The sequence below is a fragment of the Actinia tenebrosa genome, unplaced genomic scaffold (genome assembly GCF_029948245.1).
Source record: "Actinia tenebrosa isolate PJP-AT-01 unplaced genomic scaffold, QUT_ActTen_1.0 PGA_scaffold2__45_contigs__length_23673736, whole genome shotgun sequence".
Classification (NCBI taxonomy): domain Eukaryota; kingdom Metazoa; phylum Cnidaria; class Anthozoa; order Actiniaria; family Actiniidae; genus Actinia; species Actinia tenebrosa.
This window is the reverse complement of record NW_028292579.1, coordinates 6,736,082-6,750,036: the sequence shown is the minus strand read 5'-3', so window position 1 is coordinate 6,750,036 and position 13,955 is coordinate 6,736,082. Positions and strand designations below refer to the sequence as shown.

The 13,955-nt window shown below is 36.5% G+C and overlaps 2 protein-coding genes across 2 annotated transcripts; one reads left to right on the top strand and one right to left on the bottom strand.

Annotated features, from left to right (window-relative positions):
* Positions 1–3,730: 3,730 nt before the first annotated feature.
* Positions 3,731–7,151, bottom strand: LOC116300956 (uncharacterized). Its single transcript, XM_031709937.2, has 2 exons — positions 6,158–7,151; positions 3,731–4,539 (listed from the first exon to the last, which is right to left on the bottom strand). Exons 1-2 carry the CDS (start codon positions 6,987–6,989, stop codon positions 4,382–4,384), a joined length of 990 nt encoding a protein of 329 aa, XP_031565797.1. The 5' UTR covers positions 6,990–7,151; the 3' UTR covers positions 3,731–4,381.
* Positions 7,152–7,360: 209 nt separating this feature from the next.
* On the top strand, positions 7,361–11,147 carry LOC116300958 (uncharacterized). Its single transcript, XM_031709938.2, has 2 exons — positions 7,361–8,700; positions 9,487–11,147. Exons 1-2 carry the CDS (start codon positions 7,911–7,913, stop codon positions 9,630–9,632), a joined length of 936 nt encoding a protein of 311 aa, XP_031565798.2. The 5' UTR covers positions 7,361–7,910; the 3' UTR covers positions 9,633–11,147.
* The last annotated feature ends 2,808 nt before the right edge of the window (positions 11,148–13,955 follow it).

Sequence of the window (13,955 nt, the reverse complement as noted above, 5' to 3'; positions counted from 1 at the left end):
CTATAAAACACGTATTGTACATACTGCATAATGAATTGAGCATATATATTACTACCACAAAGTTTAAGGCCTCAAGATAATCGGCTTATATTGGTTGACCTGTCCATCATCATAAAGCATATATTGGCTTAACTTGTACTTGAATTGGCTTTCAATACAAACGACTTTAACTTTAACAATATCTTTTTTGTTGTAGTTGTTGTCATGCAATTCACCTTTTCGGCGCTAGCCGTCACGTGGTATAAATTGTGTTGGATTGTGTTACGGTCACCAAGAAGTTCGGACATTGTTCTCGGATTTCCATACAAATTCCCTGAGTTTAAAGAGAAAATCTAGGTAGATTTCTTTAGTTAGTTCTCTTAACAGCAGTAAGAAAAGCTTCAATCAAGCTAGAAAAATGATATTTTACTAGTATTTAGAGAACTAACTAAAGAAATCTATCTAAATTTTCTCTTTAAACTCTGTGAATTCGTATGGGAATCCGAGAACAATGTCCGAACTTCTTGGTGACCGTGACACAATCCAACACAATTTATACCACGTGACTGTTATCGCCGAAAAGGTTAATAAGATATACGTGGTATAAGATAATGAAATTCTAAATGAGTGGTTACAGAATTATTAATTTGGAGCTTATATTAATGATAATTACAGATTTACACTCTCTATTATGCTCAAACATTCAAACATAAACATTACTTTATCGTTGGTTTCGTGGCTTTTCTTCATATGATAATGAAATCAACCCAGCATGGTTGATATGACGTGACATGCACCTAAAGAATAAGCGAAATCCCCCCCACCCTCCCTCTCCCCATCTCCCTCCTCCCAAACGCGCTAAATTCCACTTCAATCTGTGAGCTGAGTTAGCTGTGCATTCAGATCAGCCCAGAATAAATTGTTTAGGGTTAAAAACTGATATTGAATAGTCGTCGCCAAAAAAATTCTTTAAAATCTGTATGACTTTTTCTGGAGACATGAGACCGATCAGTGCTTGTGATGTGTCTTTTACTGATGGATAAATTCATTCTAAATCCCTTAGATATCTGTTTATATGTCCAGGGTAAGCCGGTTGATCCTTAGATAACCTCTCTCTTGTCTTGATGTATTCAAAATGACTACTTGTCCTAGAATCCGCTCACGAAAAATCCCAGACTGATTAGAATCTGCTGATATTCATGCTACGATAAAAATGGACTTTTAGTAAAATATTTTTAAAATTGCAGTCAGGATTGAGATGGTTTTCGTTGAAGGACTTAAACTTTATGTCAACGTCTGAAACAAAACATCAAATTTTTGTGAGCTGGGGCGGTTTTAGGGGGGGGTTCATTGGGTGCAAATGAACCCCCCCCCCCCCCCCCACCGGCTGGTACCTTGGATTTTTTATATTTTTTTAAAGAAATAAATAAAAGTATGGTAGGTCCGCTTTTTGATGGATAGGTTATCCTTATCAGGAGCGCCCCTAGGCCAGTGATGTGCCTTATGGGAAAAATAATGATGCAAGAGAACGTTATTGTTGTGCCGAGAGTTGCAAAAATCAGCCCCCCCCCTCTTAACTGAGTCCTGGATCCGCCACTGATAAGTCAATGACAAAACTCTTTTTAATTTAAAATGGACTTGTCGTCTACTTATCCAGGAACAGGTTCTAAATGTTTTTACTCGTAATAAAGACAAACGTTTAGCATTGGTTAAAATGGGTCACGTAATATTGGTCTTATTTCTGGGTGAGCTAGCCAGCACTTTGTACCAACACTAAAAAATATGAGCGTTGTTCATAAGAAAGTAAAAATGAAAAATAGCGCTAATCATTACTAAAACCAATCTAGAACAAGAAAAATGGAACAATTTAGTAGCAGTTAAAAATAGTAATATTGCACCACTCTGTTTGCCGACGACCGCTTATTAAAACCGGAATTTTACTGACTTTATGTGACGTCACAAGATGGCGACCATAAGGTCACGTGGACAGCTAATACCGTATTAGCTTTCGAGGTGAAAGCAACACAGATGATGATGAATAAATCAATATTTGTATACTAGTAATCCTATAGCGGATCTGACATTTATATTGTACTTCGCTAAGTAGGTTAGTAGGTTTTGGTTTACAATACTTATAATTAGGGAGAATTTAATTTTTTTTCTTTTTTTCTTTTTTTTTTTCTTTTTTTTTAATTGGGATTTAGAACATTAACAATCTCTCAGGGTCAGGGACAAGCAAGGGATGCAAGAGTAGTTATATATATATATATATATATACACTCGATTGCAGAAACGTTGTAGTATACATTTATACATTTATACAAATACCTAACTGAGATGCATATTGCAATTTTACTTTTGTAACCCTCAAAACCAATTGATTTATAATCTGTAGGATGTAAAACACAAGAATAACATATTTTGATGTTCATTGAATGAAATAAAGAATAAATAAAGCGAGTTTTCTGTTTTGTATATCATTAAATATACTTAATGAATTAGGTATTTGTATAAATGTAATCTGCAATCAAGTATATATGCATATGTATGTATGTATATAAGCGTGTGTATGTTGTTATATTTTTTATTTTATATTGGGTAGGTAAATATATGACCTTATAAGGAATTGTGAGCACAAAAAAATGTTTGGTCCATAGATAGACCATAATGGACCGTGTTTCTTGTTTGCTTTCTCAGAAAAAGACTGTTCTAGTCATCATGCTAGTGAAATTCCAAATCCCACCCAATATTTGACTGGCGACAGACCGACGCACTTCGGCGCAATTCAAAGATATCTGATTTTAATCGTTTGCTTTGAAGACAGACAAGAGTAAAAAAAAGGAGAATGTTTCTAAAAATGGTAGCGTCAGTTGTTACTCTAGAGAAACTTACAAAAAAAATTATTATGGGATAGTCGATTTACCCAATAATAGAACTCTTTACCTTGGGTGCAATGCTTTCCCATTTCAGACCACGTGTCATTCTCTTGAGAATAAGATTCTTTGTTTGAGTGGTATCCATATTCATGTGTCTTCTCATGCTAAGCCGTTAAACAACGAAATTATACTCTAGGGAATGACACGTGGTGATATGAGATAGGAGAACATTGCACTTAAGGTAAAGTGGTCTATTATTTCTCTCAAATATAATTTTTTTCATTTTATATATAGATGTGTTCGGATGAAAAGCAAAACGATTGGTTATGGGCTTCCTTTGGTATGTCATTTACTCGCCCCAGCTTCCATCTCCTTGAAGTGCGTACATATGACAGTGGATTCGTGCGGTTTTGAAGCAAAACCAACACTACAGAAAATCAAGGAAACTCACTGGACCCTCTGCAGCTCCTATTCTACTCTTTGAGACACACTCTTTGATATAATAATTTCAAGTTTGCAAGTAAGTGACTTAACTGACTTAATCATTTGCTCGTATAGAATAGACTTCTTTAGCTTTGTATGCAAGTTGTTTACTTTCAGATCACATGACATTCTCTTGAGAATTGTTCTTTTATGACGAACATGTTAAAATATTTACATATGAAAGAATCAACTCCCAAAAGTGGCATCTTAAATGTGCACAACAAACAACGAAGCTAAAACGGGATATCAAATATTGTTTCCAGTGAAACTTATGTCAGAAATCATTCCAGACTTCTTAAAAAGTCGGGAGAAATTAGGGCTAAATGGACAATTCTTAAGCTTGAAATTCCTGACAAAGGGTTAGAATTAGTAAATAGTAGGTAACCAGTGTATCAGGCAAAGAAAAAACAATTTATTTCCTTGAATGCATATGAATTATTTACAAATGCACCAAAACCAAAATGATTAAGTACACACGTAAGTTCTAAAAGTAGGGCGTCTAAAGTACATTGTATAGCCAAAGAATTTGTTTACCAGTATAGAACCCTTGCAGTACGTCGGAATGCAGCTTAGTTTGGAGTGAATGTAGCTTAGTCAAGGTCCGTCAAGTTTCAAAGTGTTCGTATTGTTGAAGTTGTGCATTCTTTACTTTACCGTTGGTATTTGTGAATATTTAGACACTGATTCGAGGCTAAGCCTGAGTAAATGAGTCTGTAATCAAAAGAAAAAAACCGGTATTTTGGAACTCGAAAAGGATCTATTGAGCTGGTTTGACGTCACATGCAAGTGGTCTATCCATTCCATTTATATCTGGAGTATAAAAACGTCCCAAAACCCAACAGTGAATCAGACATTTTCTCTAAAGAACTAGTGACTATACCTCAAGTGTAAACCTTAAAATCAACATAAGCCTTTAATTAATTAACCTTAAAACAACGATATTTTTATTCCTCCAACATGGCGGCTATATCGTTACAAAAAGTTCTTTTTTTAAAACAAACAGTTAAATCAAAGATTTTCTTTCACGGACGAATGACTATACCTCAAGTGTAAACCTTATAATCAACGTTGCTACTAAACTTCTCGAACCAGCTTTCCTTCATGTCTTCAGGACAAAAGTCCCGGTAGTATTTTGGCCCACTTAACTGTAAGTAGCCTTGAAGAATTAGATCATCGTCAGTTGATGAACCAAACTCAAAACCTGTGGAATTTAAATTGATTATTATAAATAATTATTTTTATTAAACCTTGGAGAATTTAATTTCATTATTAATAATCATTATTATTAAACCTGTGGAATTTAAATTGATTATTATCAATAATTATTATTATTAAACCTTGTGGAATTTAATTTCATTATTGATAATCATTATTATTAAACCTGTGGAATTTAAATTAATTATTATCAATAATAATTATTATTAAACCTTGTGGGATTTAATTTCATTATTAATTATCATTATTATTAAAGCTGTGGAATTTAAATTAATTATTATCAATAATTATTATTATTAAACCTTTGGATTTTATTTTTCCGCATCATTAGTAATTCTTTGCTTACTTTCGAATCAAAGATTTCAGTTTAACAAATTGACATCAGATTTTTATGTTTCTGTCCTCTTATTGACAATAAATTGCGTCGTCACATTGTCAAAGTAGTGTGGATCCGCATACTACTTTGACAATGTGATGGCGAAATTTATTATCAATAAGAGGACAGACACATAAAAATCTGATGTCAATTTGTTTTTTACAATAACAAAAACGATAAAAACTTCTCATTTTTAGCGATCAAAACAACCAACGGAAAGAGCGCGCGCTGGTTGACGTCAGCTTTATCTGTCTGTCCTCTTATTGATGATAAAAAATAACCAATCAGCGCGCGAGAAATTTGTAAGTTATTGTAAAAAACATTGTTTTGTGTGTTTTAACGTAACAAAACAAAACAAAACAATAATAGAGAAGTACTGACAGAAAATAAGCCAAAATGTAAAATCTGTAGCTGTAGGTTGTGACGAGAGTTCAGAGGCAAAGTAAACGGATCTCAATACAACACAATACCACTCGTCGCTGATTGGCTGGCATCTCAGAGATCATCTTGCTGAAGCGTTTTCCAAGAAACGCTAATTCAAGCGTTTGCTTCAACATTATTCTTAATTTATATCAGCTCTTTGTTCAAGACATTGATGTGAGTTAAATTTCCGTTTCAAACAGAATTGGCAAATTTGTTTACGCAAAGAAAGACAAAAATTTAAGGTTAAGAACGCCAGACGCAAAGAATAACCAAAGAACTGGGTTTTTTCAGTTGTTGTGTAAAACAGTGTTTTGACATTAAATAGCACTATTTTTAAACATTTCATTTTACAATGAAACTGAAAGACAGATGTTTCTGTCAGCGCTACTCGAAACTAGTTCTGAGTTAAGTTTTCTTGGAAAAGAAGTCGACATTGCTGCATCGCTTGTCATAATATCGTACTATTTTTCTGAGTCTCAAAGGTTTTTAAAAATACTAGTGTTTGTATGAGATAAATGTTTGGAACAACTCATTACAAAATGATGGGTTAGAGGGGGTTGGAAATATTGTGGAAAACTGAATTTTAGTGACTAAAACTGGTCATTTACTGATGTGTCCAGACAAAACCTTTGGCAAGAAATAACACGAAGGGCCTTGATAATAAAATGACTGTTGTATGAACTTAAGTTAGCAAATAATGAATTATAGAGGTAGTCTTGAGTAGATGGGAATTCATGATAACTTTTATTTATCTTATTTTATTTGAACTGGAAACCAAAGGTTTGTTAAGAAATATAAGACTCACCATGTTTAAGGTCCGCATTGAAGACAACACATAAGTGGCATCCTCTATCGTCTCCTTTACTGTTGATATCTGTGAGGTTATTCTCTCCAGCATACTTGTTCATGACATCCAACACTTGCAAGTAATCTTCTGCGGTAAAATTGGACTTTTTCACCGCGGCAAATCCTACCCTTGGCTCGGTGGGATGGTACAACAATGTGAATCCTTCGCAAGTGTCGCTCGAAGCGGAACTTGAACCCTTGTCTTTGTCCTTGTTCGGTGATGGTTTTGCATGCCCTCTTTTCCTTATGATTTCTATATCTTGAATCTCTTCCTTCATATACGTTCTGAATGGATAGCCTCGAACATTGGCTTCGTAGTCTCTAGGATCTCTACTTGCCCGCCATTGCTTCGTGACATACCTAGAACTCGGCCAGTCTGGGATCTGTTTTTCTTTCTTCTTAAACACTTTGATGTAATCATCAACATCAGCGCACACATGAGCGTGGAACATACGCTTGGTGGTGATCCACGACCCACGATGAACCGACAACGTTGCCAGCGTCTTCAGTTTGTACTCCGAAACAATCGCCGAAGCAACTCTGACTAATTCTTGCTTTGTCTCAGTGCTCAAATTGTTATAGTCGTTCCCTTCGACCCCAGGTCCGCCATCACGAGGAAGGATCACAAAATGAGAACGCGGAGTGTAGTAATCAAACGCTACCTTAAAGACCGAGCTTTTCTTGTCGACAGGAATGAGATCAAATTCTTCTCTCTTTTCAAACCTTGGTTTCTTTGGCTCCTCGTCTTGTTTAGATGAGATGCGATTGCGAAGATCTGTTCCACGTTTCATGTTGGTTTTTTTTTTCGGTTTCTTCTAGAAATCAAAATGACGCTTCCCTGCTGAGCGGGACTTGTTTATTCAATGAGCTAAGAATTGTGTCGGGGGAGAGGACGGTAAAGAGAGAGATGCTTGCTCCATCCACGAGGATTTCCCACTGATTCAACTAGAACAAATTCTTCTAACAATATACTACCCAATAATAGAAGTATACTTTTTGTATTTGAAATACCTGAGGATCAAATAGAAATGGTAGGAAAGATGGAAAATACAAAGGCATGAACTCGACTACCCCTACTAGGGACGTTCCGGTAGACAAGCCGCGCCTTTTTTTCTTGGAAATGCGAATATTCAAGCTAATATCGAAACAGCTCGCATTACCATACGCGGTTGTTATGTATACCGAGCATAGCGAAGTGTACGCGACTTAATCGACTCGAATTGTATAAAATCCAAACGGGATCATTGGTGTTGACTAAAGTTGGTGAATTGAAATGCTTCATGTCATGAAAAATCTTAAACACTTTTGGACGAACGATTTCACTTTTTCTAGTAATTTTTTGTTCGGTTTTTATACGATAAGAATTCCAGGCGTCGAACACAAACATGGATACGTTTGCGCGAAAATTCAACCGCTGGATAAGCAGAAAAATAGAGAAGCTTATTGTTGATTTGACGAAAAGCTCTATTGGTTGAATTGGTATATTGGACTCACAGGTTTTTTAATGTCAAGAGATGTGGCTATTTGTGATAGTATTAGCATGATCTCTGACGTATCAATTGTTTTTCTTGAACGGATTTGTGAACCCGGAATCTGCTGGCTCCTGTTCTGAGATCAAAAACTGACAGGCAAGCACATTTCTATGAAGAGCTATCGCTTTTCGCAAGCGAGACCCGAAGTAGAAAGCCTTCCCACCCAGCTGCATTGACTATATGGCAGGAGCGCGTCACACAGGAATGGAAAAAGAGGATCTTGATCTTATTCCCGATGGATCAAGAAGCCGCTTTTTTAAGGTTACTTTTGATTACTACACTCCGCGAGCGCATTTCGTTCTTTCCGAGCTCCATCGCGGAAGGGCACGAATTGGCCAAGACTTTGGCAAGATACCTCTACGTTTGAAGCGAGAAATCATACGACTGGCCAATGTAATGATCTCTGAGTACGACTTGCCGCAAGGTGGCGTTTTTTCTATTCACTGTGGATCGTGGACGACAAACGACCACACATTCCATGCTTTCATCTGCGTAGATGTTGACGATTACATCAGGCTGTTTTACAGAAGAGAAAACGAAATCCCAAACTGGCCAAGTAGGAGTTTCGTTACCAGAGAATGGAAGGCAAGCCAAAATCCTTCCGAATATGTGAAAAATGTTCGTGGCTATCCATACAAAGAATACTTCAAAGCCGAATGCCAAGGGATCAGAAGGTTCATCGAAAAAGAACAACGCAGAGAAGACGAAGGCAAAGCGAAGCACAGGAGAGTATGCCCGACAATTGATGAAAACTACGGAAACTTCGAAGGATTCCTGGTTGTTTATCATCCTTCGGAGCCAAGAGTTGGTTTTGTCCTCAACACCAGAGAACATGTGAACCAGGATGATCATTTGAGAGCACTGGACGCGATGTACAAGTTTGCAGAGGCGAGTAAACTAACTAACCTCAAAACGAAGGGAGAAGATAAAGGATGCCATATTTGTTTGGTACTTGACCAACAAACCCAAGGTAGAGTAAACCTACTCAGTTAGTTTTATTTATTCTCGTGCCCATTTATTTCTATTTGCCGCAAAGCAATGCTTCGGCACTTAATCTTTTGGCTTTTACGAAACAAAAAGTATAGTTTTCAAAATTTCCGCATTACGCAGCAGTATTTCTATGTAAGATGATTTTTGCTGACGCATTTTTTTTACTTTAACTTTCAACTAAATTTGCCTCAATGTGGCTCAAACACATTCAATTTCTTTGTTCAGTAAGTAAGATTATTAAAATTAATATTAAAATATCGATGGCTGACTTTTTTCTCTCCCAAAACGACCTCAAACGCCCCGACTCTCATATTCAGTGCAGCTTTTACTTCCTTGTAGCCTCGTATCTTGTGCTCAGGCTCCTAGTTGTTTTAAGTGTGTGGCTGCTTTTCCATTTTCATACCTAGACCCTTCTCATTAATAGGCAAGTCGAATGTTTTTGCGTGAAATGAGTAGGGTCTGCGCTGGGTAGGTGAATGCCTCTTTTGCTCAATTCACTTGACTGCTTGCCGTTTGCAATAAAAAAGACATTTGTTTCTACTGTTTTGTTTTGCCTTGTTTTATTATTTTTCTGCGCGCATTTAAATTGTAAGTTGAAAAGTCAAAATTTTCATGGTGTGATAATATCATCATCATCATCACCACCATAATCATCGCCATCATCATCATTTATCATTATCATCATCCATCATCATCATTATTATTATTATTGTTGTTATTATTATTATAAAATATAAATAAATGGTGGTACTATCTTTCCCTTTAGGTTTCCCGCTCAATTCTGCTCAACGTTTGCTGGGTTTCATCCAAGTAAGTGGAACTAAATTCTACAAGGATTTCTGTCCTGAAGATGCTAAAGAAAGCTGGTTTCTTGATTTTGGTAGTCGCGAGGATTACAAAGTCTACACTTGATTCCCCAAATTAGTTTCTTGTTTGTTCGTTTGTTTGTTTTTGGCGTCGCGCACCAATTTTATCACGTTTCAGCGCTGATCAGTAGATCCAGTAGATTCAATTTCTAACGGTCTATAGTACTCATACTTTTTTGGGAGTTGACCGAAGCCATAAACCTAGAAGTTGTAAAGATCGCAGAAACTCGCAGAAATATAAAAGCGCATTTGATAACAAAGGAAAACTTAAACGTTTTTCCAATACGAAGCATTAAATGTTGATCTTCGGCCGCTAGAGGTCCGTAAACACGAGGGAACATATTGACTAAGGGGTGTGCCCAGGTCCTCGAATGATGACGCCTGATGTGAAACTGGGTAATTAGTCGCATTATTTAGTCTTGTCACGAAGACACGATTTTTTCCCTGCAATAAGTTTTTAATTTTTCATGAAAATAGATCTAATTCGTCTTAGTGCAAAGATTACCGATTTCAGACCACATGTCATTCCCTAGAGTATCATTTCTTTGTTTAACGGTTGCACACGAAAAGACACATGAATACACGAATATGGATACCGCTCAAGCTAATGAAACCTAATCTCTAGGAAATGGTACGTGGTCGTGGGAAAACATTACATTACAACGAATGAGATATATTTCTAGTGCACACGACGAGCTTGCCAGCTGAGTTGACCGCTTTCACCGAAAGGAATTATGGAAACATTGGTATTGTTCAAGTTGCACATTCTTTACATTAAAGTTGACATTTGCAAATGATTTACCCTTAAGCGAGGCTAAGCCTGCGGAGATGAGTCTTCAGTCTTAAAACACAGCGGTATTTACGGAATGAGAAAAGGGACTATATTCTTCATTTGCACGTTACGTCATGGCGGCCATGTTGGTTATATTTAACAAAAGATTTCTCATTAGCATCCATTGTTAACGATACCACAATGGCCGCCATGTTTTTGTCTTTTGACTCTCTTGGGAATGCTTGCAACCCATCAATAGACCTCTTTGGCTCTGACGTAATGTTTTCCCATTTAAGACCACATGTCATTCCCTAGAGTATCATTTCTTTGTTTAAGGTTTGCGCTCGTTTGCACATGAGAAGACACATGAAAATGGATACAACTCAGACAAAGAATCTTATTCTCAAGGGAATGACACGTGGTCTGAAATGGGAAAACATTACCCCAAGCCGAAGAGGTCTATTCTGATTGTTTGACATTGAGTTCGTTCTGAAGGTCAACTCAGCTGGTGCTTGTCGGTACACATTCTCGCGATATGTTCCTTCGTATGTACCATTTTTAAGACGCAAATGATTGTTGCGTTCTTTAAAGAAATAATTTGAGAATCAAATCAATGCTCTATTAGGACTACTCTGGTTCCAATATACATCAAAACGAGGCCAAGTGTTCTTGAAAAACTTTGAGAAGGACCCCTGACCTCGCTTTTATGTAACTAACTTCGACTGTAATGAAATCGTTTTATTTTTCTCTGAATAATTATGAGCATTAATTAAAATGATAAAAAATAAATTTAATCGGTTCTTACTTGCTGGCTTGCTGACAACTGAGACGACTGACCTCGTTTCCATGTTTAATACCACCATTTTCTCGTGCATTTTCATGTATATGAATAAGGTAACGCAATGTATAATATGACAGAATCTTTGGTAAAATATAAGTGTATTCTTGTATATGAATAAGGTAACGCAATGTATAATATGACAGAATCTTTGGTAAAATATAAGTGTAAAGTTCTCCCATATAAGTACGCATATAGGGTACTAAATACACCTTTTGCTGTTCATTAACAGAAAATGTACATTCATTTGTGCCAATAGTTGTATCAATAACGTGTAATGTACTTTCATCAACACCACAAGTAACATCATTAGCGCGGATCAACTTTCAATAACGACAATTGAATATGCGTGTACATTCATAGGCATCAATGGACAATCAACAGCGCGTTTGTGCGTTCATATGCGCGGAATTTATTTTTGTTTGCGCGAAATTCAACTTCAATAACACCAAATGACAAACAATAGCATTTATGGACAATCATTTACCCAAAAGTGAAAATTCATTAGTGCTATTAGCATAACCATTGACAATCTATAACGCGTTTGGACAATCATGAGGGTCAACGTTATATTCTATAGCGTGGTTCAACAAACATTTGTATGATTCGAATGAACAATAAGAGAAATAAAACAATCATTAGCGATTTTTTTTTAATCACTTTAAAACATAAAAAACTCAGGTAACTTCTTCCATAATAGCGGCTGCGTCGGAGAATAGCAATTAGCTCACTTAAAGCAGCAATTAAAGCCGACATCAGCCGTCCAGAGATCCAACAACATACGAACGATCGGGCTGAGGCAAGACGACAAGGGATTGCTCTAGGTCACTACACCTTTTGCCGTTCATTAACAGAAAATGTACATTAATTTGTGCCAATAGTTGTATCAATAACGTGTAATGTACTTTCATCAACACCACAAGTAACATCATTAGCGCGGATCAACTTTCAATAACGACAATTGACACTCGACGAAATAATGGATTTGGTCATCATATGTCCACTTGGCAAATGTTGTGCAAATATGGTGCTCTATATTTGCCCATACATTTGCCTATGCAGGCAAAGGTCGGGGTAAATTTCTAATAAATTTGCCATTGCTTTGCCATACATCTGAACACATGGGTAAATATGTTATATATTTGCCCTTAGTTTAGACGCATTTACCCAGTGGGGATATATGATAACCGTTTTTGCCCTATATTTGCCCTATTGTCAAATGAAGGGCACATATGAAATCAACTTTGCACTAGGCTTTGCCCCATATTTACCTGGGGAGCAAATACAATACCCCAAACTGAGTATATCCGATGTGAGGTTTCCGTTTCAATTCATTGCAATCAAAACTTTTCAAAACAAATCAATAATTTTTCAACTGAATTATAATGGATGTTGGCTTGTTTTTACGACTTACGAGGGGGGAGTGCATGCAGGTCCATCTCAGTCATATGTGTCAATTTTTTCTCCTAACGCATGACATCAATGTTGCGACCACATTAATTCAATCATTGTTTTGCTTTGATGTCATGAAGGAGAGGTTATATGCGTTGATACACACAGGAAAATACGCGGACGATGTATTTATAATATGCGTAAGTCGTATATGCGTTTTTTCCAGTGACAATAAGAAAACTCATTAACCCATTAACCTCATGAGCTGCATTTCAAACCGCTAACATCTGTAATATTATTTGAAGCATCAATTTTGTTTAGTCTAAACATATGAATTCATCTTTTTTATTGGCAATATATGCAATTTCATTCATAATTATTTTAATTCATCTAATTTTAAAGTCATCAAATAATTCATTCAATTTTCATTTTGACTATCTAGTTACTGATGCACAGTTCAAACAGTTTATTTTTGATAGCTTTGAATATTTTTCCTGGATGATACTTTACTGTCATCTCCATCATCCGTACAATTTACGTTGTAAAGGACAAACAATTAATACTCTTTCTTTGTCAATAACATCGTAAGCAGCAACAAACTGGCTGTGTATCCTTTGTATGGGTATGAATGTAGAGGGCCCTTCCATTTCAAACAAGTTTCTGCACCAAATTTCATGTGGTCTGCCAATCCTGTGTCTTTCTGGATGTCGCTGATACCATCGAACCTTTGCCATACACAATGATTCCTGCTTGCCATCAATTATAATGGTTTGTTTAAGAAAGAAATCGACAACACCGGGGCGCAAGTCAAATGAATCGGTCTCAATACTGCCACTATATTGGCCACACCAACTTGCAAGAATGAAGGAAGAACGTTCCAGTCTAGAGTCAGAGGACCCTAGCTTTGTCCCCGAATATCCAATGGTACTAACTCTCTCAAACGTATCGGTAACACATTCAATGACCGAGTGTTGAGGTAAAATTGTTTCATAAGCTTTAAAGAGATATTCTGTATAGTCATCATCAAGAACATCAATGGATCGAGGTGAAAAACATGAGTATGCATTCATATTGCTCCACTCTAGCAACGTAGTACTTGACCAACTGAAAGATTAAGTGTTGATGGTATTGATGGGATGCTTTCGCCAAGTGTTCCTACTTGTTGTGCCTCCTGAAGAAGTTGAAATACTGGTTGGAAAGTTTCTCGAAATCTCTCTGGTAAAGGGATATCTCTTAGTTCATGCTTTTGGAGAAATTTTCTCATGATTTGTATTTCAACAGATCTATTGTTAGTTCGAAACGCTCCTAAAATCCCATTGAAACGTTCGAAGCTGAAAAGCCAAAATGAATATACAGGCCCGTAATCT